Source organism: Chroicocephalus ridibundus, chromosome 5, assembly GCF_963924245.1.
Source record: "Chroicocephalus ridibundus chromosome 5, bChrRid1.1, whole genome shotgun sequence".
In the NCBI taxonomy this organism is placed as follows: Eukaryota; Metazoa; Chordata; class Aves; order Charadriiformes; family Laridae; genus Chroicocephalus; species Chroicocephalus ridibundus.
In genome coordinates, this window is record NC_086288.1 from 71,619,637 (window position 1) to 71,646,879 (window position 27,243).

Here is a 27,243-nt window from a genome sequence, read left to right on the forward strand (position 1 = left end):
AAGGGAATGGCACCTACACTTCATTGATGAGCACCTGAACTGTGCTTTTTGTACCTGTTAAAAGGCTGAAAACATTACAACCAGCGCAAGGGTGTGATGCGAAGATGATGGCTAGCTGAGACCAAGGGAGATGATACAGAAAGTTAAACCTGAGTTTGCAGCCTTGGCTGTGGCAAAACATTCCTGCGATTTTGACCAATTGTTGCGTGAAAAGGGGCAAAGCGGTTTTGGCAGAAGATAAACCCCCTTGCGTTCTAACACTCCTCACTGAGGTGGGAGGCTAGGTGCGGCTAGGTTTAAATTCCGAGTGATGCCCAATTCAGCACTATGAGACCAATCACGTTTAATATGTATTAAACTATTACGATTTAGATACACTAATAGTGGACTGCACCTTCAGCCTAGTTGTGCTCATGAACTAGCACAGCCACTCTTGAGTCTTTGGTCACATTCAGTGAGAAACTAAAACGACTAGCTACTTAAACAGTGCAGTTTATTTAAACAACAGATATAAAGGTTCTTAGGATTGCCAGTGATAAATACACTGTCTGCAAAGCATGTGCAAATAAAGATATTGTTAAGTATAAAAATGCGCGACAAAGTTATAAGCGATACAGCCTGGCTATAAATGTAGGATAGAGATTCTCTAGGGAAATTTCTAAGTTCCCCGAAGAAACACTCAGTATAACCTAAGTCTTACCCAAAGGCGTCCCTATGGAGGGGGAAGAAAGGCTCAGCCCGTCAGCTGGTCCCGGAAGTCAGTGATGGAGTTCTCCTGACTTGTTTGCGATGGTGTCTTCCCCGATATGCCACCTCTCTCAGGCTATTTTTATACTATTTTTTTATCTTCAAAGTGGAGTTTGAGTGACTTTAGTCATAAATACTTTTATTATGATTGGTGTACTCAAGGAAGAGTGGTCGCACCTTGGGGGTGGGTAGCCTCCGGGATGGAGGCGTGTTTTGGTACATTGTAATGAGCAAAGTTCGCACAAAGGACAGCATTTCATCAACATTTGACAAAATGTTGGCTCAGGTAGCAAGTAGGGACGCTTATCTGTTTTGTAATAAGTAAGTAGGCAGCTTATCTGTTCCGCAGTACCATCTCGTTCCCATATCTGCTATTCATCTCAAGGGAAGGCCACAGAACAATCGCATTCCGTTCCATCCCTCGTGCAGTTTTGCAAACAACCTTGTACAGGGAATTGCAGATGTTGCATTCTTTGTATGCCAGCTGCAGCTGTGTTCTACCTCAGGAGCCTCTTGATTTTATGACTTTCCTTAATGTGTGAACAATGCTGTACTTTTGTATTCTTGGCCAATTTAGTAATTATTCCACACCAATACATGCAAAACTACCAGAGGAAGATAAAAGTGCTGTTGCTGACAGCACTGAAACATCCAATTTCAACGACTCTCATACAAAGGTTATTATTCAAAGCTACACGTTAACTGGGCAGGCATCCCCTGCTATTCGTTCTTCTCTGTCTTTTGCTCACTGTATTGCATTTCAAAATCCCCTGCACATACCAGCGGGTGAGAGACCTCACTATTCCCTGTGCTTACAGCAGCCCACATCCCAAAGGCTGCAAAGCACCGTGAGACTGGAAAGAGAAATGCATCCAGCTGTTCTGAACACCAATATCTGAAAGGCATCAATGAGCTTACGAATGAAAAAGGAAATCTGGGAAGCCAGAAAAAAACACTTCATAAAAGGTGAATGCAGCAAAGTGGTGACTAAGAAACATGTTAAAGGAGCATGGGGTCACAATATGATATCACAATGCAAATATTCAGGGGCGCAAATAATAGAGGAGAAAAATAAAGAGCAGTTATGGTGCCAGAGTTAGCTCTGACTTTAACTGTCACTTATCAGAGAAACACTGTAGCCGGGAAGATTTATTCTGCTTTTTAAAGCAAAGGTAGCGAACTTTAAAATAAGTAGGCAAACAAAAGCAGCACTACTCATACATACAGATTAGGGACAGCACCAGCAACAAAGTTTTATACCATTGGAACTCACGAAGTGAGCACAAAGTACTAAGTCTGGGATCTCACCAGGGCATAAAAACACATATCCCACCTTCTGGGGCACTGCTTTATCCATAAGATCCTACACTGCAGGCATAGGCAGTGTCCATGACATCCCCAGTTGAAGCCATGCCACTGCAGCGAAGGCCATAAAAAGAAGATCCCCGTTACAGCTCAGCTGAATATTATGCCATACAGGACAAAAGGGAGAATTATTTATCTTAATTCAGTATTTTCCTGTCTATTCATTAAATACAGCAACCACAAGAAATGCTGAACACCAAAAAAAAAAAAAAGATTATAAGAAGTATTCAATAGAGCTCCAACTAAATTTTAGAGTAATAGAGATTCTTTCCTTCATGGAACCTAGAAAGCTAACCTAGTCAGTTAGATGCTTTCTGATTTTTTGGATAGAAAAACATGCCATTTTATATGTGACTAATTATTTTTTTAAATAATTGTCACAACAAAGATAATACAGTTTCCTGACACTGTCACCAGAAGTTCTTTACAAAAACGTACTTAATAATTCTTTAGTATGTTCTTTAAAGTGGAAAGTTCTTATTATTTAAGTACCAGTATTTTCCCTTAGTTCAGTTGTTTGCAAATGCAGCACCAGAAAAGGCACTTTTGAGACATTTTGATTTTTTACTATGAGAAATCAATTGGAATTACTGAAAACTATTTGTTATTCTAGCCTAACATCTTATTTGCTCTAGATAAGAGTGGAACGTGAGCCAAAAATAAGACATCTGTTAGTGCAACTCCTTTAGACATCATCTAGAGATACCTAAAGCTGTATTCCATCCAGGTCTTTGAGTTAGAAAATATTTGCCTCCTGGTAGCCTAATTCAGAGTGATTCAAAATCACCTGGTTCAAAGCAGTAGCCTGACTTAATCAGAGAGTATCCCGGCACCTACTCCTAATGAATGCGCAGGTTTTTATGGAAGTGCTTGGAATATGAAAGCATTCCCATAAATCATTGATAAATAACCATTTCTTATATCTGCAGCCCACATGTTGGACAAGATTCAGGTATCAGTAAGACATTTACAAATAAAATCCAAAAATCTTTCATCTTTAGAGAGGGCAGATTTAAAAAGTTGTTTGAAATGAGCTGCAAATGAGAAAGTCTACCTCAAAGACTTCCACCTGGACCAAGCTGTTATTTGAAAACAAAAATTATTTATTTTTTACACTGCTGACTGCAAATACATAACATAGCTTGAAAAAAATATCCACTGGCCCAGTTGCCAATACCAATCCGGAAACTTGTAGATAGGAAGCTTTAGCTTTTACAAAGTGTAAGGCTGAAATTCAACAGAGTCATTCACCTGAAGGCCAAGCAGTGAGGTCGCAGGTAGGGGGACAGGGGAGAGAATATATAAAAGGCTGAACACACCTAAGAAAATTAAAGATTTCAGGTACGACTTAATTCTGCCATTTCCCACTTCTTGACAACTGGTTTCACAACTTAAATGCTGTTCTTTTCATGTACTTTTTACTGTACCTTTTCTAGCAAACCAAAGAAACAAACCCTATTGTGTGGCACTAAAATCAGGGAAATATACCAATTTACCTCTGAAATGCACTAAATTTTTCTTCCTTCAGTTTGCACTGTACTTGATGGCAAGAGTATGGTATCACGCCTAAAGCATAAGAATGCTTCAATGAAACTGTCAATGAATTCTGGAGATGTTTGTTGGTAACAGAAGAATGGATGCATGAAGGGATCTTGTTTTCAGTTACAGATACTGAAAAGAATATATTCCTAAAAAAATGAATACTTTACTTTCTCACCAGTACTCCAAGAGCTTTGATGCATCCCCTCCAACGGTGCCCCACCACAGCCCTGATGTTTTCTCTGAAAAACCTTCTCCTGCTGAAGTACAAGATCCCAGACTTTACTCCCCAGATATAAGCTGATAACAATTATCTCTCCTCATGCCTCCTCAACAGCCACCTTGCCAGGCAATTCCCTGTCACCCACAATTTCCAGTTCCTTTTCTTGTTTTTAATTCTTCCCACCACCTGAATGCACAAATCCTTGCCCAGTTTCACTGGTTCCCACCCCAAATGGGCACTCCTCTCACAGTTTCATTTTAAGGCTCTTCATCCAAGTCCGCCCTCCTGCAGCCTTCCCAGCAATCTCCCCAACCACAGCACAGCATTAACTGCTCAGATCCATAGCTGCTCTTCAGCACATTGTCGACAGCTACGAACCCTGTAACACTGCAGGGATTACACAAAGCCAAAATCGAGGGCGGGAAAGAAAAAAAAAAAAAAAAGACAGAAGACAATTCAGAGACAGTTGAGCTGCAGGTGCAACATTGTGCCAAGCTCTTGCTATGGGACATGTGGTAGCAAAACTATGAACTGAATTATTGACCACAGATAATGCAAACGGAATGAGGCCTGCACACTGTATATGTGAGCAGGTCTATCAATAATATGATGGGGTAAGCGAATGCAGCCACTCCTATATCAATTATTCTCTGAGTTTACTGTTTCCTCTGAAAGATCGTTATTCCAGAAGCGAGAGCATGATACAAACTCTTTCTGGGTCACTGGCCCAGCACCTTCTGGCAACTCATTCAGTTGATCTTTCCCTTTCTGCCCTTTTGATATCACATCTTACCAGCTTAAAAGACTTTACCTTGCTTACTAAGCTTGCAGGTCAATTACAATACAAGACATTCTCCTGACAGTTTCCCAGTGGGCTGTCACACACTCTCTACACTTGTCAACTTTTGCATCAATTTTGCATTAACTGGCAATATTAAATTTACCATATGGTTCATTCTTACACTCGTTTGCTTCCCAGAAAGTGTTGTATAAACAAAACTGTATTGTTTTCACTCAAACATAATATTTTCAAGTTAACAACACCAGCCGCATGCAGTTGTTTCACTCAAAGACTAAGCATAATGGAGAGCATATAAAAACCATATATATACACATACAGAGAGACTTTCAGGCATACAGATATAGCTAAGTGTATATATGGATGTATATCTGTTTAGACAGGTTTAATGACAAGGGTAACAAGTAGATACACTGGGAAACATGTCACAGTATTCCACAAGGCCCAGTCTGAAATGTGCAGACCATTTCTTTCACACCTTGGGATGCCCCACTGGCACAGTGAAGGTCCCTAGTTTGCAGGAAAGTCGGAGTGACAAACAAACCCTTGTGTTTCCAGCAGTGCCTTCTGCTTCACTCTGGGTTTCTGTGACCCACTGGAGAGCAAAGACGTGTGAGCAACCACCATGGTCATGGTATTACACATCTGCCAGGCCACAAGGACTCCTGCAACTACCTGAAACCCTCCCGACGGGGTGGATATGGGCCCGCAGGGATGACAGCCCACGCACCAGTGAGGGATTTCTTACCAGCGAGGTCCAAGGTCCTGTCCACGAAGACGACAGAGGCCTTGTTGGTAGCCATCCTCCTCCTGTTCCTGGCCGGGGCGTAGCTTGCCAGCTCAGCAGCAATAACCCTGCTGAGTGCCCCCACGGCGAAGCTCTCCTCCCGCAGGCCCAAGGCGGTGAAGAGAGCGTCGAGGTCACCCACCAGGGCCCGCACCGCCGCCCGCAGCTCGGCGGGCAGGGCGCCCAGCCCGACCTCCGCAGGGCCGGGCCCGCCGGGGCCGGGCAGAGGCTGGAGGAGCCCCGTCAGGGCGGGCAGCAGGCAGAGCTCCGCCGAGACGGGGGCCAGGAGCGGCGGCCCCCGCAGCACCACCTCGGCGCGGCCGCCCTCGCCCATCCACCGCCGCAGCGTCTCCTCCAGCTCGGCCGGCCCGCCGTCCTCCGCCTCGCCGCCAGACACCAGCACGCAGTGCCGCACACCGCCCTGGCCCAGCAACCCCCTCACGGCAGCGGCCGCGCCGCCCCGCAGCCCCCCGCTCACCACCAAGACGACGCGGGCCGCCCCCGCCGCCTCAGCCGCCAGCGCCCTGACGGCCAGCGCCCCCGCCGCCAGCAGCTCCCCGGCCCCGCCACCGCCCCAGTGCAGCGCCTCGGCGGAGGCCGCGTCCAAGAAGACGACGGCCCGGGGTGCCTTAGCCAGCACGGGCTCCCAGGCCTGCCGGCACACTCGCCGCAACTCCGCCACCGGCGCCGCCATGGCGGGCAGCGCTGACAGCCACAACACACCGCACGTGCCCGGCGCGCCGCCGACGCCGCGGGATGACGTGGCGGCCGGGGGTTGGTTGGCTGCCCGCCGGCCGGGAGGGGCGGTGCGCCGCGGCCCTGAGAGAAGTGGCGCCGGTGGCTCTGGTGGGGTCTGTGAGGGGAGGGTGTGACTTGGGGGTCTCCGGCGGGGTCTGTGAGGGGAGGGTGTGACTTGGGGGTCTCCGGCGGGGTCTGTGAGGTGAGGGGGCGGCCCGGGTGTCTTCGGTGGGGTCTTTGAGGAGGGGGAGCGGCCCAAGCGTCTTCTGCGGGGTTTGTGAGGGAAGGGAGCGGCCTAAGGGGGGCTGGGGCGGCCCGGGTGTCTTCGGTGGGGTCTTTGAGGAGGGGGAGCGGCCCAAGCGTCTTCTGCGGGGTTTGTGAGGGAAGGGAGCGGCCTAAGGGGGGCTGCGGCGGCCCGGGGGTCTCCGGCGGGGTTTGTGAGGGAAGGGAGCGGCACAAGGGGGGCTGCGGCGGCCCGGGTGGCTCCGGCGGGGTTCACGGCGGCGGTGAGGCCTTTCTATCGGCCGTGAGGGCTGTGCTGCAGCATTGCCTGTGGGACCCGCTGCTGGCTGCGGGGCCTGACATCCCCCGGGGTTAGCCTGGGCCAGCTCTCCCGCCCTCCTAGGGCTGTTACCTGGTGAGAGCAGCAGCGGGCATGCGCCTCTGGGAGAGGAGAGGGTAAGGGGCTCTTCTTTTTGCTGTCAGTGCCAAATTTTGACAAACGTTAAAATGTTTCTCTCGCATACGGTCTGTATTAGAAACTCTGCGACAGTCTGTAGCTCTGGCTGGTATCAGGAGGGACATCTGGGCCCTGACGGTTCTCTTTTGCCCGGCGTTTTCCTGAAAAGGCTGGGAGCTCCTTTGGTCTTGCTTCTGGTAAATGTTAAAACAATTCAGTGTCACTATTTATGTCACTACCTCTTTTGTGCTGCATCGGTATCTTTGTTATACTGGGAGAACAACTGTTTTGTTGATACTTTTTTTAAATGTACAGCACTGGAAAGGTGACACTTCCATCGCCATTCCCTGTCCTACAATTCTGTATTTCTTGTGTTAGTATTAACAACTCCAGTGGTTGATGAGCTAGTAACAAGAAATAGTCTTTTTTAATAAATTCAGCTTTCATGATATACAGTTGGAGGCAAATGACAAATCATTTTAATTCCATTTCTACTTTTAAAAGCTCTTGATCTCAAAATCAGTTTCAAAACTAACTAGAGAAAATGCCATAATATGTATCTACAGTTTTTTCTCCCCAGAGAATGGATGGCTCGCTTGCAAATCTCTGCCCTACAGAATGAGAAGGCAATTTTTTTTCTGACATGTTGGGATTATCAGCAATAACAAAAAGATAAATGATTTAATTAGTTCATCCACTATCTTAACTGGTCTTCTTAGGTCTCTTTCTGGTTCATTTGGTTTCAGAACACTGAAAGACATGAATAATGCAGAATTGCCAGATTTCCAGTAATGAAATTAAATCCTCTCCTTCTAGCCTGCTCCATGCACGTTCCTACCCCGATGCATTCTTCCCTCTTCCAAATGCAGGCTTATGTCTTTGTGCTGTCCCAACCCCAATCTGTTATTTTAACCTTAGGGCATATAACTTTGTGATGCTAGAAAAAGCCTTCTCAACTATTTTGATTTAAAAAATGAATGCCAAGAAAGGATTGGTGACTGGACCCCTGGGTTTATACACAAGTAGAATTATCCTCCTCTCAGATTGAATTACCTCGGAGATTATGTATCTCTGAGCTTTTGCTTTCTGCTTGAGTGCCATGGACAAAAGCTAGATATATTATTGACTTGTCTGACTCTTTAGTTACCATTTTTAAAAGGTTGATTTTCTTTTTTTTTTTCAGACATAGTGTCAAAACAGCAGATGCTTTTTTAAGAAAACAAATAGCTTTTTTACTTTATAAATACCATATAGATTGCAACTAGTTCTGCATATGCCAATGTTGGGGGGGGAAAGAAAAGGATTACTAGCCAGAAGACAAAATGAGGTTAATCAGTTTAAAGTATAGTGGTTAAATTACAAAACAAATTTATCCAAGTAGTTTTTACAGCTTACTGTATCCCATGTGCAAATTTACAACTACTGTGTTAGAAAATTAACTGTATTAAAGGTCTCCCATAAACTTGGTATCTTCTTGTGAGTTTCTGTAGTGTAACCTGCGAGTTCAGATGTTTATGCAGCTTGCAAAGATGTCGTCTTCTCTCCTCAGTCTTTTAGCTATTCAGGGCCTTGGGAGAAGCCTTTTTTTGAGGCCTCAACTACTGCTCTCCGCCTGTGCAGCAGGAAGGAGAAACTGCAAGGTCCCTCCCAGAGACTGGGACTGGTGGGAGGTTTTATCTTTGAGGGCAGAAGTTAAAATGCCATCTAGGCCAGCACTTTGTCTTCATAAGCAAAGCAGGAAACAGTTCAGAGCACCCTCTCTGTCCAGCCAGAGCCAGGGATGGGTAAAGATCTTCCTGGGAGAAGTGGAAGCCAGCAGCTATTTCCAGGACTTAGCCTTCTTGTGCCAGCTTCCAATGTTCAGGCTACTCAAGCTGTTCAAGATGGATTTTTATGTGACCACCAGCTGAATGTGATGCTTATTTAAAGGTTTCTACAAGGAAAACTGCTTTGAGGATCCATGTTGTATTTTAAGAGATTTTATGTTCAACACCTACTCCTGATTTCTCTTCCTGGTGTTTTCCACAAGAGTATTTTTTTCTTCCTTGTGTCTACATTCAAAGGAAGGTATTATGAGTTCTTCCATGTCCTTTAATGTCAGCCAGAAGTGTATTAAATGGTCAAGTAAACAAAACGGTAGTGAAAATGAAGAAAGATACTGATGCCCAGTAAGAGATACTGCAATATAATTTTTTTTTGTGAGAAACAAGTGTCTAGAAATGTTTTGGGTGAAAACCACCTTTGCTGACTCCACTCCACTCCACATGTACAAAAGATGGAATTGCATGATGAAAACCTACCCAATTATACCACATAATTCATGTTTGAGCAACCTGGTCTAGTGGGAGGTGTCCCTGCCCATGGCAGGGGGCGTCGTAACTAGATTATCTTTAAGGTCCCTTCCAGCCTATCTTTATGTGACACCCAAACATTTAATTTCCAGGGAAAAAAAACGTGCCTTTTAAGAAGGTAGTTTGTTCATGTGAACTCCATATATAAAACTTTAGAACAAGGTTCTCTCTGCAGGCAATTCAAAGAATAAGTTCGCCCCTTCCCAGAGTTGTGATGTGTTTATAATACAGCCGAGCCCTGTGGTCTGATTTTTCACAAGCTGTGCTGCTGTGAAAGAGGAGTCCCTTTTTTAGTGTTCACAAACATGGTAAGATGCTGAAGACTCCCTTTGTACGCACAACTGGTCAGAACTTGTTTTGACAGTTGTTGGTCCTTAAAATTTTCTAATGAATCTTGCAGTTGTTAGTGCAGCACTCACAGAGGTAAAGTGAGAAAAATCATCAGTAAAAACAGCTCGCTACTTCCCACCGCTTTTAAATAGAGCAATTTCTTCATGAAATGCATAATTAACACTCTGGAACACTCACAGCACCCGATGAATGTTAAATCCCTATTGGAGCTAAAAATAAAATTAGGCAATTTGTGGAGGAAAAAGGAAAAAAAAAAAAACAAACCCTATTTAGAGCTGTTAAACCTAACATACTACCTCCAGCTGGGAGGGTCCCCGAGCCGAGGGCTAGGACAGCGCTGGTAGAAGTAGCAGCGCGTTTGTCCCGGCTAGAGGCTGCTCCGGCCGCTGCCGCCGGTGTAAGCGCAGCCCCGGGTCGTCCGGCGGTTAGCCCAGCCCTGCGCCCGGAGGTGGGCGAGGGTGTCCTGGAGGAGATGGCCGCGCTGCCGGGGATCCCTGCCGAGGGGGCGGCCGGCCCTTCGGGGATACAGCGGAGCGCAAGGGCCGCCGACAGCGACGCAGACAAAGGGGAGGCGGCTCGGGCAGGCCGGCCGCGCCTGGGGAGGCTGGGGAAAGCGCAGCCCAGGTGAGTCCCGGCGGCGGGTCCGGCTCCGCGGGGCGGGCAGCCGCTGGCCGCTCTCCCCCTTTCCCTCCGGCCCGGCCCCGCTCCTCCCGCGGGGGGCCAGGAGGCCCCTCCGCTTCTCATGGCTGCCGGCCCGGCAGGGCCCCTCGGAGGGCGCCGGGCCGCGCCCGGCCACCTCCCCTGGCCGCCGGGCCGCCCCCCCCGCCGCATGCCGGTGCCCAGGGCGCCGCGGGGCCGGGCCGGGCCCGCTTCCTGTGCGTGTCACTCATCGGCGGGGGAGGGGAAGCGCCGAGCAGGCGGCGGCCGTTCCTCCGCCAGCGGTGCCGTTGGGCCGCCTGGCCGCTCGCAACCCCCCTTCCCCGGAGCCGCCGCCCGATCCCGGCGTGACGCGCCGGCGGAGGTCCCGGGCGGCGCGGCGGTGCTGCCCAGCGGCGGGAGGCCCCGGCGCCGCCGGGCCTGGGCCCTCGCCTCCCGCGGCAGGCGGCCATGTCGACCGGCGAGGTGGAGCGGCTGTCGGCGGACCTCGGCGGGGCTGCCGGCGACGAGGAGGAGGAGTGGCTCTATGGCGGTACGGACCTTCCCAGACCCCCGTCCCCAGCCCACCTCCCCCGGTGCGGGGGGGCTGGCGGCGGCGTGTGAGGGGGCGGGTAGGCCGCGGCGTGCGCCGCCTCGCCAGGCCGGAGCGCGGCCCGCACCTGCCCGTCGAGCCGGGGCTGCTCCGGCCGCCGTCTAAAAGGGTCCCCCCGCCTCGTCCCGCCACCCCCGCGGCTGCTGAGTCCCCTCCTCCCGGCCAGCCCTCCGGCGGTGCCGGCCCGGGGCTGTGCGGCCCCCTCCCCGCGGGATCCCTGCCCCCGCCGCCGGTCTGTGAGGCGCTGACGGCCCCTCCGAGGCCCCGCATGGCGCTCCCGCCCCACAGGCGGCCCCTGCCCGGGCTCCGGCCTTGGAGTGCTGAAGCAGCCTTAACCTTTTACGCATAAACTTTCTTTACAACTTTAGGATCTTTCTTTACGTTCAAATCATAACAAAACCTGCAAACTAAACCCTGCCCCGGTGGCGGAGCTGTCAGTACAGAGGGCTGTGAGGGCTTGGGGGTCTGCTCAACTGATTTCACAATCGAAATGTTATGAAAACGTCTCAATCGTGAACTGAAGAGTTGCCTAATAATCTGCATGGCAAGATATCTGTCCCAGTTGGTGTTCAGGGGATTTTATTCTTAACTATTGTGTTGGTTTTTTTCTTTTGCGGTAGATGAAAATGAAGCAGAGAGACCTGAGGAAGAAAAAGCTAGGTGAGTACCCTGACAACTGGCAGTCCTGTAGCGTGGCTACACAAAGATTGTATTCCTTACATTCTTCTTCCCAGCTGCTTGAAAGTCCATAATGCCTGGACACACTTCGGTGTCTTTGAAAATCCCCTTAAGACGGTATGTTTGGTCTGCTAGAATGACTTGGCTTTTCTGTGAAATGGTTTTACCTGTAAAATCGGCATACTTGAGTATTAAAGTTATCGGTTTTAACTGTATGGACAGCAATATCCCCTCACAAAATGCCAACAGGTTTTTTCATTTCTGTAATAATTGTGCTTTGCAGTCTTAGGATGGATCAGGACTGCATTTGTTTTGGATATATTAGAAATTAAAAGACAGTCTCCCAAAGAGTTTACGATGTAGTTACGAAAAGAGGAATACAAGGAAGCAGTGGAAGATTACCAGCTACTTTGATGTGCAGGTCACGTAACACATCTGCTTAGGGTTTGGCGATTGGGTTTTTTATTAGTAAAAGAGTATTTGAAAGAAATTTAGAAAAAGCTTTGGAAGTATTTGTGAGAGCCTGCTTGAGTAATAAGGCGCTGTATGAGGGAAAGCACAAGATGCTTCTGTGAAAATCTTGCTAAGTTGATGGAGGTTGATAGCTGACTGGAAATGGGCATCAGTCTCGTACTGAATGAAAGAAGTCTCACAATTGATAAACTATGGAAATTGTTCATTGTCGAGATAAATTAAATAAATACAGGGTAAGCCAATGCAAGAAAACGTGCATTGTTATTTTCTATAAATGCTTCCAGTCAACAGAGATTTTTTTCAGTAAGAACTCTTGAACTTAATTACCTTTGGATGACTTGTCTGTAAGCTTGCTCAGTTGCTTTTTTGAACTGACGTCAGCTTTTGACAGGCACAGTGTGATACAGCAGTAATGACATCCACCATTGACTACGTACGATACCCTTTTGAAGTGGTTACTAGATGCACTTATTGGATTCCCATTAGTTCGTGTAGTATAAGGAATAGTTGTTTCCTCTCACCTTTTCCGTGTCACTTAAGAGTTTTCTAGATCTTTGTTGCATTCATCTTGAATCCTCTCTTTCCCAGGACAAAGAACCCTAATTATTTGTTTGCTCTTTACTTGGAAGCTATTCCAGATCAATAGATGCCTTGTATTTGGTTACCTTTTCTTGACCTGGCACCTTCTGTCAGTATTACTGTTGTTTAAGAAAATTATTTGCGTGGCAACCAAAATTGTCTTTAGAAACAGCGGTGTTTTACTCCAGTTGCCGGTCAACAGTGTCTAGCTTGGCATTTGGCTACTGCAATACATAGTTATGGACTAAAAAGCATAGCAAATGGTAACTTATGCTTCTAATGGGTTATGTTTGGAACTCTGGAAGTGTGGTGACAGTTTACCTGTTAAAAGCTTTGGTCTCTGGCTTCTCATTTTTGGCATTGTTTGTGTATAGAAAAATAGTGAGGTTTTACTCAGGTTCTGTAGGTAGTCTGTCATTTTACTGGGTGGTGAAGGGAAATGGTCAAGCTTGAATCCTGGGGCCATACCTGGGCTGTGTCGGAATTTGGTGCAACACTCAAGAGTGGGTATTTTGCCAACAGAAGATGGGGTCAACATCATCCTATTCAATAAAACTTGGCAGTTGCCCACTCCATTTCAGAAATATATTTTCAGTGAAAGAATATTGTTTCTAAATCGTTCCCTGCTTACTCCACTGTTTGTGGTGCAATATTCTAACAGTTAATGGAACTGTGGAAATTAAAAATATTGCTGTGTAAGAAGCAGCAGTAGGTAAGCCCAGTGAGACGGCTCGTTTGCATAGATTTGACAGTGCTGGTCATTTTACAGGGGCCAGTAGTTTTAAAATTTTTACAGTTTTCAGTCTACAGTTAAAATGTAATTGAATTCATCGTTGCATTGTAGCTATTCCGTATGGTGGAAGAAAATTTCACAATGCAGATGTGAGAATTTTGGTTCAGTGCAACATTACCTATGGGTATTTAAATGTTTTTTTTTCCCATTATGTCTTTGAAAGTGTCAGTCTGCAGGGGCGGGGGGGAAGCTATTATTCTCCCTTCATATATTGTGAAGGATTTCACTCTGATTTCAAGAGGATCCAGGTGTAGTGCGTTATTACTTCCAAGTATTCTACAAACAGCCATTGGTATGATTTATGAGAGCTAAATATTATCCTGCTAATATAAAGTTATATTAATCTAGAAATTTTTTTTTAATGAATTAGTTGTTTTTTTAAAATAATGCAGAACGTGGCGGAGCTTTGTCTGTTCTCTGGAATGATGTAGCAAAGCTTTTTTCATCATTGTCTGATATATGTGAGATAATATGGCCATAAATACCTAGTTTGATCTTTTCCTGTTTGTTTTTGTTCAAGTGCTCCACCCCCACCTGGAAGTGAAGAGGAAGCTGCAGAAAATGGCGTTGTGAAAACGGTAGTTTTAAATGTGTTTTTGAAATACTGCTTTAATTTGTTTTGATTTATGGGGTACTTGTAATTTGGCTAGGACTTATGATTAAATGAATTAATGCGTAAGTGTATGCCTTTGATTTTCTGAAAGGTGTTTGACACTGTCTCCAGAAACTCTGTAGAAATTATTAAATTATGAAATCCAATTTCCAGCTGCAGTCCACTTTTTAAATCTAACTTACAGAAAATAAATGAATGGTTTTTTTGGGGAAAAGATGGTGTTCAAGACAACTGTCTTTTCTCAAAGACATCTTTTTCACAATTATACTCTCTATTTTTCCTCACTGCTAGGAAAATAAAATCATCTGTTCATTTTTCTTTTTTGAACATGATAAACAATCATCGTTTGCAGAACTATGTGAAAATATGGATCAAGAGATGAATTACACGTGCTTTTCAGAGGCAACATAACAGGCTTCCTTGGTGTAGTAGTCTTCAGTGTTCAGTATGACTTGTAACTTCAGTGTTAGTATGATGAAGGAAGGGACCAGGAAATGAAATTTACAGTTGCAATGTTGATGAAAGGACTCATTTTACTGTGAATGGGAACAATTTAAATCTGTTCTATGAAAAAAATTGTAATTTTACTTCACTGGGATTTTTTAGCTAATATCTTGCAAGAATTCTCTTAAGTGATGAGGAAATCATTATCATAATATTTGTGCAAGTTTTAAGGACTGGCCTCTCTCAAAGGTGTATTTTTTGAGTAAATCTAATTATTTATGAAAGATATTCCAACTTATTTAAAGTTGGAATAAAAAAAAAACTTATGAAAACTTTTAAAAACCTTATTTCAGTTGTTTAAACTGAAAAGCTCGCTATTTTAAGTGCACCAAAGGCTTTTTGTGCTGCTGCTTATACTATAGGTGGGTGTAGATTTAGTATGTTAAGTCCAAGGAGACAATAGTATACTTTTTTGGACATGCTGATTTTAAAATATTTCTGAAAATCCTCATTGGTGCAGTTTCCTTGTACTTGTAGGTCTTTGTGTTTCTCACCTATATAAAGCCTAGTGTTGTTAGGATATCATTAGAACATCTCAATAGAATTGAGAACTTCACGTTAAAAGGTCCACACAAAGGGTAGCAGTTACCTAGAAAAATGGATGGTGTTCAAGCTGGCTGAATAAGAAAAGGTGAATATTTCTGTGAGGAGGGAACTAAGAAATTATTGTTTGTAAGTGAAGTTGGTTTCGTTTGGAAAAGGTACACACTACAGACAAAATTTTATTTCCCGTTCGATGCATTTGTAATTGCTCTGTACTACGTGGGTTGCCTGGTGTGTGTGAGAGTGGTGAACTTGTCCTTTTCATCAGTGGGGCGTTGAAAGACTGTCTTCAGCTGTCGTTTGCAGAATATTTATACTGATCTAGACTTCTCCGCCCCTTGATTAGACTCTTAATTGCTATGTAAATTATATTAATGTTGTATAGTAAGGATGAACTGCACTCCGACATCGTACTTGTCTAATTTATGTACCAAGCAAGTTAATAAATGGTATAATATGTAAGGGCTAGAACTCAGCTGTGCTTGGATAACTGCAGCCTGCCTGGGCAGAATCAACTTGGCTTCGGTATGTTCAGCCTCTTGCTGAAGGATTCAATGAGTATGTGAATAAGGGTGAACTGGTTGACTTGGATTCCACAAAAATTTTGAAGAAATTTCTCACCAAAGGATTTTAAGAAAACTAAGCAGCTGTAGGGTAAGTCCCACGTGGATAATTGATGTGTAAAAGACAGAAAACAGAGGATAGGAGTAAAGATTCCGTTTTCACAGTGAAGGAAGGTCACCTCCAGTAGGGATTCTTTGGAATGTTGTGTATAACCTGTGCTCTTTAACGTGTTTATGAGTTACTTGGAAAAGGGATAATTTGTGGGATCACAAGTTTTCTAATGCTACAGAGTTATTCAAGATAGTAATAGCAAGTACTACCTGTGAAGAGCTGACTAGTTAATAATTGTGCATAGAAAAAGAAGAGTGATGTTTGCGGGAGGAAAGACAAGTTTACAAATAAAATGGTGGTCTCTGAGCTGATCATTACCACTTAGGAGGAGCACCAAGATATGTAGAAAGATCCATGAAACTGACAGCTGCTTGTCTGGAGTCTAAAAAGCAGTTAAACCTTGGGATGTAACAGAAAATGAATGGAGAACAAAATGGAAGGTATCATTAAATAAATTCATGGTGCAGTTGCACCCTGAATTTTGTGTGCTGTTTCGTTCCACTCAGATCGTCAAGGCTTTACTTCAACTGAAAAAAGTGAGAGAAGAGGAACAGCAAGAGTAATCAGGGTAGCTTCTATACAAGGAATGTCTGAGTAGGCAAGGACTTCTCAGCCTGGAAGATGGGAATATGCGGGATATGATGGAGGCTAACAAAATCACATACAGAGACTATAAATAAGGATTTACTTCTCACAGTCCCTTCCATATGAGAACTGGGACTGTTGAATGAAAGTTGTAGGAGCCAGGATGAAAACAAGTAAGAGATTGGCTCTTCATGCAGTAGACAGTGCTATGGAACTCCTTGCCAAAGAGAGTGTCGCTGCTGGGAGTTTATATAAGTTGAAGGGAAGTCTGGGCAAGTACTTGAGAGAAAAATCCATTGGGGGTTACTAAATAGACAAGCCATAACTGGCTTAGGAAATTCCCTGAGCTGATGATGATGATCAGCAGCAGAAAGACTGCTAGGGGGGAGCATCATATGTGTTTGCCCTGTTTTTTCTCTCCCCTGTGGTGTCTGGGAGGGGAAAACCAAACCAAAACACCAAACAAACTCAAAACACTGGATTACAAGATGAACCCTTGGTATGAACTGGCATGACTCTTTTATTTACCAGCAAGCTTGAATGCTGTGGGACAGAACAGCATGCAGTGTGCTCTTGTATCTGTTTTCAGCCTGTTTGCTGAAAAAATCTCAAGCATATTATATAGTTTACTGATGTTAGGAACTTAATAGATATCTCTGAAGCGCAGTGTTCGTCTACAACTGGGAAAACATTTATTTGATTTACCCTGGATATGTAACTGAGGATGGCAAGAAGCTAGTCTTGTGTATCTTTACGTTCTTTCCTGGGTGACGAGATAGGAGTAGAACCAGTGTGTATGAGCTATGTATAGAGGAGAAGGATATTAGATAGTGGAAACTATTTTATGCTTATTTAGGAAACGTCATGTTTCAGAAACAGAGCTTAGTATTAAAGATACTTCCCTATTTTGATCCAGATGTTTCAGATACTTGTAGCATTTCAGCAGGTGAGCCTCCTAAATTTACTGTTAATGCTGCTTAGTTCTGAGGCCTGGGAAAAGGAGAACTTTCTTCTTTCGAAGATTTCTAGAACGGATAGTTTTGTTTGGGTTGTTTTTCCACTGTAAAGGTAAGTGACTGCTTTCTGTCTAAGCAATGACTTTTTCTTTCGTAGAAGGTGGCAGAGGCTGAGGATGACAGCGATAGTGATAGTGATGATGATGAAGATGATGTTCAAGTCACCATAGGGGATATTAAAACAGGAGCTCCACAGTATAGGTAAGTTATTTGCAAAGATTAACTGGGGGAACTTTAAAGATTATATTAATTATTAATTCAGGCTCTTTAATACTTGCCAATGTCAAAATGTATGCATATTTAGGTTTTTTTCAGCTCTTTAACAATGTTTTTAATGATATAGTGGCTTGAAAACAAAAAAGTGAAATGAATTCAGTGAGTTGTCTTAAAAGAAGAGCTGTTGTATGAGTTAAATTTTGTTTTCAGATTTTGAGAAGTACTTGTATTAAATTTGTAAAGTAGAGAGTTGGTTTTTATTATGGAATGGCTATGCAACATAGTATTTTTAGGGTTGTTATTGTGATGGTGACATTTTTGTTGCAAATGATAGAGTGGTAAGCACAGAGAACCTTAGAAACATTTGTCCTTGGTCCTGTTTGTAGTGGATACAGTTCTAATTAGACCTGTATAGTTGCAGTTCCTATTGATGTTCTCAAATATGATTTTAATGCACTTCAGGATGGAGTGGCCAGCCTCTGGACATAATTTCTCAAGATCATGGTTTAGGCGCTTGTACCATACAAGAAATTTTTTGCTACTATTATTGCCCCGTATTGCTGCTTCTCTTGATAAAAGGGCTTGGTTTTTCACTGAACACTCTTGAGCAGTGTTAATTTTATGCAAAATTATGAAATATTATTTTTCATTATATGGAAGTTTTCTGAGGGAAGTGGTTTACTTGTTTATCTTGGCAATCCTAAAGTTTTTATGCTTATTAAAACCAGAGTTACTAGGGCGTCATTTCTTAATAGAATTATATGAGGTCTGCAAGTAGGTCTGATTCATGTACGTTATTGTGTTCTTAACTTTAGAATGCAGGTGATTTACTAATTTTTTGAAACACAGTATTTTAAAACTTTCAATATGTCTTATCCCAAACTAACTGCAAATCAATGTAATATAAAAAATAGCAATTCTTCCAGTTCTTTATTTGTCTGCTTTCAGTAACTTGTGGTGTAGGCAGTGACCTCAAATTTTGTGAGACTAAAGCAAAACTGGATTTATATTCTCAGTGGATTTGCTGGTGCTCTTGAATACAGAAAACAACAAGCATATGATCCTAAATGTAATTAGGGTGGAAAGTTTTATGTAGAAATGGTTGTTTTCTGAAAAACCTTTTTTTCTGGGCAAATTGGACAGAAGGTTCATGTAAGGGCAGTAATGTAAAACAAACTAAACATTGCTGTTCGTTTTAACTTTAGTATAGCAGGTTCCTTTTATAGGATTAAAAGATTTTTCATATAGTAGTTAACTGCTGTTTAAAAAAAAAAAAGATTTGTTTGACAAAGTCATGCACAAATACAGCATGGCTGACGAGAAAGTTAAACGTTTTGCATGAGTTTTGTACTGTTGTAGCACTTGAAGGAAAACTAAAACTGCATGGAAGTGGGACTGTAAACTGTACGCTGCCTTCTAGTTATATGTTAATCTCATTATTTTTATGGTTTGATACAACCTGTGAGGACAGGCTACATTGCATGCAAATGGTAGTGAAAGCTAGCTCTTAATGATCCAAGTGAACAATACTGTAATTCCTAGGGTAGTTAGATCAGTTCAGTATCCAGATTTCTGAGTGCATTTTTATGAAGAAAGCTCTCAAGTATTTTAGAAAGTGAAATGTTACATACTTTTCTGTTGGTCACAAAGATAGTACATTGAAACAGACAGCCTTTCAATCATTGTAGAGAAATGCTTGTATTTTCCACTTCTGTACAGATTAAATGGAATAATTATGAAAAGGAAAAAGGATCTGTCTAAACCCTTTCTTTTTTATTATTATTTATTTTGGTTTTATGCTAATCCCCAGAGTGTCATCTGTATCCCTAAATGAACTGCGTTTTTCCTTTCTCTCTTCTCCTGGTTCTGTCCATTCTTGTTTCTATCAAGGTCTTTATCCTTTCAACTCAGGAAGAGTGACTGGGACTTGCTTCACAACTGTTTATTAGTTGGAGAAGTTGCTACTGAGCATAGAAAGGTACACTCTCTTCCTCCTAGGCTGACTCTTTACTTTTACAGTGTTACCAGCTTGGAAAGCTAGAGATTCAGGATGACGATTGAGCCTGGGTCCAGTTTGTTTCTGGATCTAGCTAACTCTTGTTTTGTGTTTTCTTCTGTTTTAAGAGTTTTCTCTGTCTAATTCAGTTTTGTTAATTTCTTTAAGTTATGGAGCGGCACCTGTGAATCTCAATATTAAGACAGGAGGACGAGCTTATGGATCTTCTGGTAAGAAAACTTGCACAGTAATATTAGTAAAAATGTAAAAAAAAATGTTTGATTGTTTTGGATTAAGGAAGTCATTTTCGCTTCCAAAACTTCTTGATAAATTTAAATCTGACTTTTTATGTCTATTTTAAGTGTGTTACAACTGTTAAAACTCTACTTGGTAGAGACAGAAGGCTCTAACTTTCTAATTTTTCTTCACAGGTGCTGCAAAAATTAAAGGGGTGGATCTAGATGCACCAGGGAGTATTAATGGTGTGCCACTTCTGGAAGTAGATTTAGATTCTTTTGAAGATAAACCTTGGAGAAAGCCAGGTAATGCTCTGGTTTATGTTAACTGATATGTAGGGATTCAGTAGGTTATTTTAATCATAATTGCCATTTACTGCATATTGATGTTTTCTACCATATAGCTAGAAGATACTGTACAATATAACTTGGAAAAATCAGCTAAGTTATTTGTTGCCTTTGTGCTGTGTGGGTGTGCCATGTTTCTTACTAGACGTTCCACAAGTGTCAGTAAAAACAGACTGTAGGACGTGCTTTATTTTTTTTTTTTAAATACATGTATATCCTGAACTCTCCTTAGAAATCTCCATTTCTGTGGAGATTATAGCTATTGGTCTGTGCCGTAGGACCGAAGAATAAAGCAGAAGGGAAAGCAGTTCTAGCAGGTTTGAGCATAAAAAATGGTGAAACGTAGCTGCTTGGGCTTCTTTGTGTTCACGCATAAACGTCCTTAAGTTTTGAAGAAGCAGCTGGTAGCACATGGGCTTTCCGTATGTCTCCTGTGTGTTTTGTCTGGTTGGCTCAAGTGATTTGGCCAGACTTATCTAATACCAGCATTGTTGGGGTTTTTTTAGTGGCAGTATGTCTTGCTGCTCTGTATAGTTTTTTCTAGTGTTTGTATATTGCTTTGGCAATGCAAATACTGTCTATAAAATGGAAAAAAGAAGCCTTTGATAATATTCTGGTGTTTGAACTGTTAGCTATTTGAGTTACGTCTGGTCTGTCTCTTACAATAAAAATACTTCATGGCATCAAATGGAATTAGGAGTCGAAATGAGGAATCAAATACAGAACAAGCAAAAGTCAGTGGTTCTTCACTGAGCATACAGCAAACTTGTAGATCTTAGATTTATCCTATTGTAAAGATATGGGGATTATAATATCCTATGATATTCTGTAAGTATCTACTTTTGATCCCTGAGACAGGATGCTAGGCAAAATACTCTTTCTGACTAAAGAATAGTTTTAAATAAAAACTTATATAAAGTTTTTATAGCCTTAGCTATGAATACTGTATGTTTACTGATGTAAGACTGTATTGTACATCTCAGTAGTATGTTTTTTAGATCAATACCTAATCTGTTTTGATGTTACAAATAGAGGTGTACGTATGTTCAGTGAAGAAAAGAAAAGATGAGCTTTGTAGTGTCATAAAAACCTGTGCTTTTCTATTTAAAGGGGCTGATCTCTCTGATTATTTCAACTATGGGTTCAACGAAGATACCTGGAAAGCTTACTGTGAAAAACAAAAGAGAATACGAATGGGTCTTGAAATTTTACCAGTTACCTCAACCACAAATAAAATTACGGTAATTAGTACAACTTTTGTGGTATTCTACAGGCTTTTTCTCCTGTAAAGCTGTTTGTGTGTCGTAAGCTTGTTTTGCTCAGTTCAGTGCCTGTGTTAGAGTTTGCACCTGACTCCCCACCTTGAGCCTAGAGCGTTTCTGTGTTGCTTCCCTGGCAATTTGTGTGGATAGTGTGACAGACTAGCTACAGCTAGATTGCATCTGTACCATTACGCAGATTGTGGCCCAGGTCTAAAGAGTTTTATAGTATCTTAATGGGCAATGTGTTATTTAACTTAGGCTGAAGACAAGTCTGTGGAAGTAAGACCCAGTGCAGAGATTCTCGATGGCAGATACCATCTTTTTAAGGTGAATTTTAGTAAACTTTTGTTGGTTGCTGTCATTTTTGTTGAGTATTGATTCCCATGCCACCACAGACTGACTGAAGAACAACTGAAATGGACGTAGCCATTATTTCAAACCCTCATCTTACATCAGTGACATTCTGCGTATGTCACAAAATGCTGATTAAAAAGTGGTATTTTATTCGTCACCCTTCTGCAAGCATGTGAGTTAATGGCCTGGTGAACTAACCAATTTCTCAGTGAAATTAATTTTTCTTTATGTGATGGTTTATTTTTAGTTGTAGTGCATTTGTTTGTGCAGATTAAATAATTTGTGCAGATGTGCTGGGGAAGCTTTTGTACGTTATGGCATGTTTATTTTTCCTGCGGCCTTTTAGCTCTTACTGTGTTTTGTAACACCCTTGGCAACTCTGAGATTTGAAAATCAATCTTCCATATTTTTCTGTTGTCCTTTTGGAATTACATGGCAATAAATCAAGTTATATATAATATTTTTCTGTTTGGAAATTCTGATTTTCAGAGAACAGAAAAATCTGTGTGACAGGATTTATCTTAAGGATTGAACTTTTTTTCAACTTCTCATTTTCTCATTTATTCTTTTGTTAGACACTAAAGTTGAAGTTAGATTACAAGGGATATTTATTTTGGTTTTTTGCAATATGCAGTCATTTTTGTTCTTGAACTGTCATTAAACTGACTTGGAACTATTTGTTGTTTTCTTCTGTATGCTCCTGTGACAGAAGTGTCAATTGCAGACAGATATTTTGTTTCCTCTCATACGCTACTTGAGGGTATCCAGTCATTTTGACTTTATCTTAGCAAGAACAGATCAGAAGCTCCCTGGGGCTTCTTGCCTTCCTCAGTTATCATTATAATAGTGTTACGGAATGGCGGAAGTGTTGGGAAATGGGAGTTACGATTTGTAACTGACTACACTTCAAATTTCTCTGAAGTGTTGTCCCGAAGGAAGAAGGATAAGTATTCCAAACCAAAGCATCCCCTATTTCTAGCTCAGTATTGACTCTCTGGGGGTGCAGTGATCAAACAGTACAGGTAATAATTGTGTTGTAAGAGTCTGAAGTAACAGTTTGTCATGTGTTTTACAAAGAGGTTATATGTAATTATTAAATAATTTCATTAACTTTTTTCCACTCTTCTGAAATACTCTCATGTCTCATGTAATTTACATGATATATTTGGATTAATCTTCTGTAAATGGCAAGATTTTGCCTCCTACATTTTCCAGTTACTCATTAATTAATATAAGTCTTACTTTTCAGAGTTTTAAAAGCTTAAACCAAACTTGTCAGGTTGCCTTTTTTTTTTTCCCCATATTTCTGGATATTAAAGTTTAATTCCATTTTTAACTGATCTTAACTATTTGTGTACATTTCCGGGGGGTTGGGAAAGAGGTGCCTGTGTTTAGAAGTGAGATTCTGCAAAAGCTTATTAGTTCACTTGCCTACAAGAAGCTGAGAGATCACAGCCTATGTGATGTTATACCATGAGGGAAGCAGCTATTGCGAGTGCTGTAGCCGTGTGGTTGGTACAGTGGGAGTGTCGTTAAAAACTGAATCAGTACCGGTTTGTCTTCAATGCTAACCAACGTAGGGTTTTCTTTCATGTATAATGCGCTGCTGAAGTCAAATGATACTTGAAGTACTTGCACCAAAGGTCTGGCATAGCTTTAATAATTTGTCTCTGGAATTTTGCAGTACTTCGGAAACAGCAGTATGTTTTTGAAGTATTCAGTCTTATAAAATCTTATAAAGTCTTATAAAGTCTTATAAAATCTTTTAAAGTTTGCATAACCCAGAGTGTGAGGTGACCCCTTGCTATGACTCAGAAATTAAGTGGTTACTAGATCTCGTGGTCAGTAAGGCAGACGAAGAATCCACTCAGTTTCTTGTCTTGTGGTTTGGTTTTGGGTAGCAGACTTGTTAGGTATCTCTGTCGTTAGTATTATGAAGATTTTTATTATTTTAAGAAGTTTGCGTCTTTTAAAAATTAAGATGTTATTTTGTTCATACAGGAAATTCTACAAGAAAATCAGTTTGGTCTGTTAATGTCCAAATCAAATGCTTGGAAAATAAATATTAAAAATGTCTAGTCTTCTGTTAATAATTTGTTCTCTGACATAATGCTTCTTTATATTAAATACAATACTTAAGTAATATATCCTTATAAAATATAGAATCTTACTAGCTGTGCAAAGGTGTCAGTTTTTAAAATATCTTATTAAAGTTACTTTCTTTTTGTGTTGCCTATGTGCTTTGCTGAGTGTTGGGGCTACTACGCTTCTGAGGTTAAACTAATGATGAAACATTATTTTGAAGGTACAGCAGGGCAGAACTGGAAATTTGGAGAAAGAGTTGGCAGTGCAGTCGACCAAAGCTGATTTCACATCTCCTCCTGCCTTATTCAAATCAGGAATTCCAACAAACAGGTCAGTTAGACAGTTGTAAGTCAAGACCAAAAAACTTTTCATTCTGCTACCTTTATGTATTTGAAGTTCATGATTTCTCTAGGAAAAAAGGAAAATATGTTTTTGTAACAGGTAGACATGAGGGGAAGAGTGATCCTAATCACTTTTGGCCTTCAGTTACCATTACACATGAATGCTGGCTGTTTGGGAAAGAGAAAGTAGAAAGAAAGGGGAGAAAAAGCAACAGGACCAAATAACAAGGCAGCTATAAAAATCCAGGTGTTGATCACACCGTGGTTTTTGTGTAGAATTAGACTGGCCAACAAAATGTTTTGATCTAGTTCCTTTATGCGTATTAGCTAACGTGTCTTCTCAGTTTAACAAGATGGAGTCAGACAACTATGACTTCCACTGCAAGAATTCCCGGAACCCGATCTCTTTCCTGCAAGGTGGCTTTAGCTTCTCCGTATTTTAATATTTTAGTCTACTTTCTTTGAAATGCGAGAAATTATTTCCTAACTAGGGTTTCTTCCTTTCCTTCTTGCAGCCCCATGCTTTATTAAATTCTGTCCTTTATATCTAAGCTATTGCTGTTTGCTGTCTGGCACTTGGCTTAGGATGAATCCATGCTTCTGCTTCACTTAGTTATCACGTGATCCTGTTTTGGAATTTTGGTTCTGTGCAAATTAAAAGCCACTGTTTTATAAATGACGGTAAGGGAAGTAGAGCAGGTTGTGCGCTTTAGTCATCAACAGTTAAAGATTGGCATCTATGACTTGTCTTTAGCATTGCATCCATAAGTACCTTGACTAATTCAGAGGCACTCATGTTTAATTATTCCACCCTTTAAGAGTCAGTTTAACACCCAAATATATTTTGCTTGGGTGGAAAAAACAATCTTGTGTGATGCTCTTGCCTGCATTTTTCTTTCACTCCTAGAATATTCCTCCTGGTAGCTTAAATTCTTCTCTGAGCTTTCAGGTTATACCACAGGTTTTAGGTTTTAGTTTTTTTTTTTTTTTTTATCTTTGTTTGTCTAAGAAGTAGTAAAAGTCTTCCAAACTTTTTACCAACCCTGTAATATTTTATATTTTTTTTAATTCTCTGAATTGTTTCTGATGTGTGATATTCTTGTAACAGAGTTCTCAAAATTGAATGTACGGTTGACAGGGTAAGGATTCCAAATTTATATCTAGTACAGGTTTTGTTACAGGATCTCAATTCTTTATGCATCTCACTGTTGGACAGAGAATGTCTAAAATACTTTAGAAAGTAGTTAATGACCAGGATATTAAAATGTAGTGAAGCTTAAAGTTGTAGAAAAAATAAATGCATTGTGTAAATTCCGTGATTCTGTGAAATTTGCATTTGTTGTGAGAAAACTTAATACAATTAGGTGATATATGTGCATGGTATAGGCTTCATTGGTGAAATCTTTGCTGTATGCTCTAGCTAGGATAAATGTATTTAATCACAGATGTCTTTTATACCGTATTTTTATGCGGTACTTTTTTTTTTCTGCCTGAAGTTAGCAATCCCAAGTTTAAGTAACCATCTTTTAAAGGTTCAAGGTTAGTATATTGGTTGTTAAACAGAGCTTTCATGAGAAAATTAAGATGTGTCTGTTTTCTCCGGGAACTAAGTTTACCTTAGCAAAGGTTGGAAAACCCGTATATCTTTAAGAATGAGAAGCCAGTAAGCAGAGTTGGTCTGTTGTGTAGATAAAGAGGAAACAAACCCCTAGGTTTCCAGCCGTATCACCTCTGCATTCCAGTGTTTCAAATAGGTTGTTTTATATACGTTTAGGGTGAATACAGTGTTGCTACAACGATGGCAAAACTGACTTCTTTCCATATTCAATATCCACTCCTTTTGATACATTTGCTTAAAATAAATTCTTATGTAAAGAAAAAGGTATTTCTACCAAGTGGTCAGAAGAGATTTTGAAAGAAAATTGTACGCTTAGAAGTGCGAGAGTAGCTCAGTGAATGAACGAGTCTTAACTGTATGGATTATGTATACTTCTACTTGAATGACTTCTTCAGAACACAGCTACTGTTTTCTGTATATAAAAACCTGCATTACTAATTTCTTTATAAACAGACAGTGTTCTATGAGATTGGACCTTTTTTTTTTCTTTAATTAGAGACTTAATTTTAGGTAGGCAGAAATTTTTCATCAGTCCAGTTCTTTGATAATTTAAAATAATTGCCTTTACGCAATGAGGCATTTGTAATAGCTTTGTTGTGAAATTGCTGGAAGTATCTCTCACGTAGCAGGAAAACTTCTCTCAGCTTCTGATGTATTGTAGTTAATATATTTGGTGAAAGAGAGGAAAAATGGTGCAACTGGGTGTAGCAGCATTGGTGTGGGGATTGGTAAGGAGCTGGGCATGATGACAAGAAAAACTCAAAGAGGAAAGAAGATAGAGACGCAAGAAAAGAAAGACAGGCAATTTATCTCAGCAGAAGCAGTACCTCTTCTCAGTCACAGAGAAGCACTGCCTCCAGAAAAGCCAGTTAAGGCATCAGGAAGTGGCAGGAACAATATAGGAGGGACAAATCACCCAAATTAAGGTAAGGGAGGGGGAAATCAGAACATCCTAATCAGATCCTAATTTAACACTTTAATTCCCCATTTACCAGTCAGAGCTTCAACGTTGCTTTGTGGACAATTTTACATGTAGATTTTACAGCACATATTTCTCTTCAATGGGAAGTATGAGGACAGATAGTGAGTTTTGCTTTTTTTTTATTTGTTTGTAAGCAAACATTAAAATAATTCTATGCCTGCTGTTTTTACCTTTTTAGTTTGAGTAAAGTAGGTATTTGCAGATGATTGCGGTTGAAATTCTCAAAAAAAAATAATAAATCTCTGAGGTCTAGCAAGACTGTTGCTCATTACCAATATGTAGGTTGTAGTTTACAAAAAAGAAACAGAATTATTGCTCACCAGCAAATAAGTTACTACTTCACTAGAATTGCATCCTAAATGTTTAATTCAAAGAAAAATTCAGTGCTTGTTCATACAATGTGTCTGTGTGAGAAATTTTGCTTGAGTTTGTAAACAATGACTGTCTTAATCATAGCGGAGCTATTAGTTGTTTAGAAATGACACCTGAACCTCTTGTCTGGACTTTGTGATGTTTA

The 27,243-nt window shown here is 41.5% G+C and overlaps 2 protein-coding genes across 4 annotated transcripts in view; one reads left to right on the forward strand and one right to left on the reverse strand.

Annotated features, from left to right (window-relative positions):
* Positions 1 to 6,195, reverse strand: part of SCFD2 (sec1 family domain containing 2) — a 208,178-nt gene extending 201,983 nt beyond the window's left edge. Inside the window, exon 1 of the mRNA XM_063336355.1 lies at positions 5,422 to 6,195. Coding sequence (XP_063192425.1) covers positions 5,422 to 6,154 — 733 coding nt within the window. The 5' untranslated portion in view covers positions 6,155 to 6,195. The remainder of the gene's footprint in view (positions 1 to 5,421) is intronic.
* A 4,193-nt stretch (positions 6,196 to 10,388) lies between these two features.
* FIP1L1 (factor interacting with PAPOLA and CPSF1) overlaps positions 10,389 to 27,243 on the forward strand; it is a 45,110-nt gene continuing 28,255 nt past the window's right edge. The window contains exons 1-9 of one of the 3 annotated variants that reach the window (XM_063336463.1): positions 10,389 to 10,768; positions 11,449 to 11,488; positions 13,873 to 13,930; positions 17,386 to 17,489; positions 19,669 to 19,730; positions 19,932 to 20,042; positions 21,195 to 21,325; positions 21,605 to 21,673; positions 24,006 to 24,115. In XM_063336463.1, the coding sequence (XP_063192533.1) occupies positions 10,687 to 10,768; positions 11,449 to 11,488; positions 13,873 to 13,930; positions 17,386 to 17,489; positions 19,669 to 19,730; positions 19,932 to 20,042; positions 21,195 to 21,325; positions 21,605 to 21,673; positions 24,006 to 24,115 (767 nt within the window). In that variant the 5' untranslated portion in view covers positions 10,389 to 10,686. The remainder of the gene's footprint in view (positions 10,769 to 11,448; positions 11,489 to 13,872; positions 13,931 to 17,385; positions 17,490 to 19,668; positions 19,731 to 19,931; positions 20,043 to 21,194; positions 21,326 to 21,604; positions 21,674 to 24,005; positions 24,116 to 27,243) is intronic. The other 2 variants (XM_063336462.1, XM_063336464.1) reach the window with 2 other exon arrangements.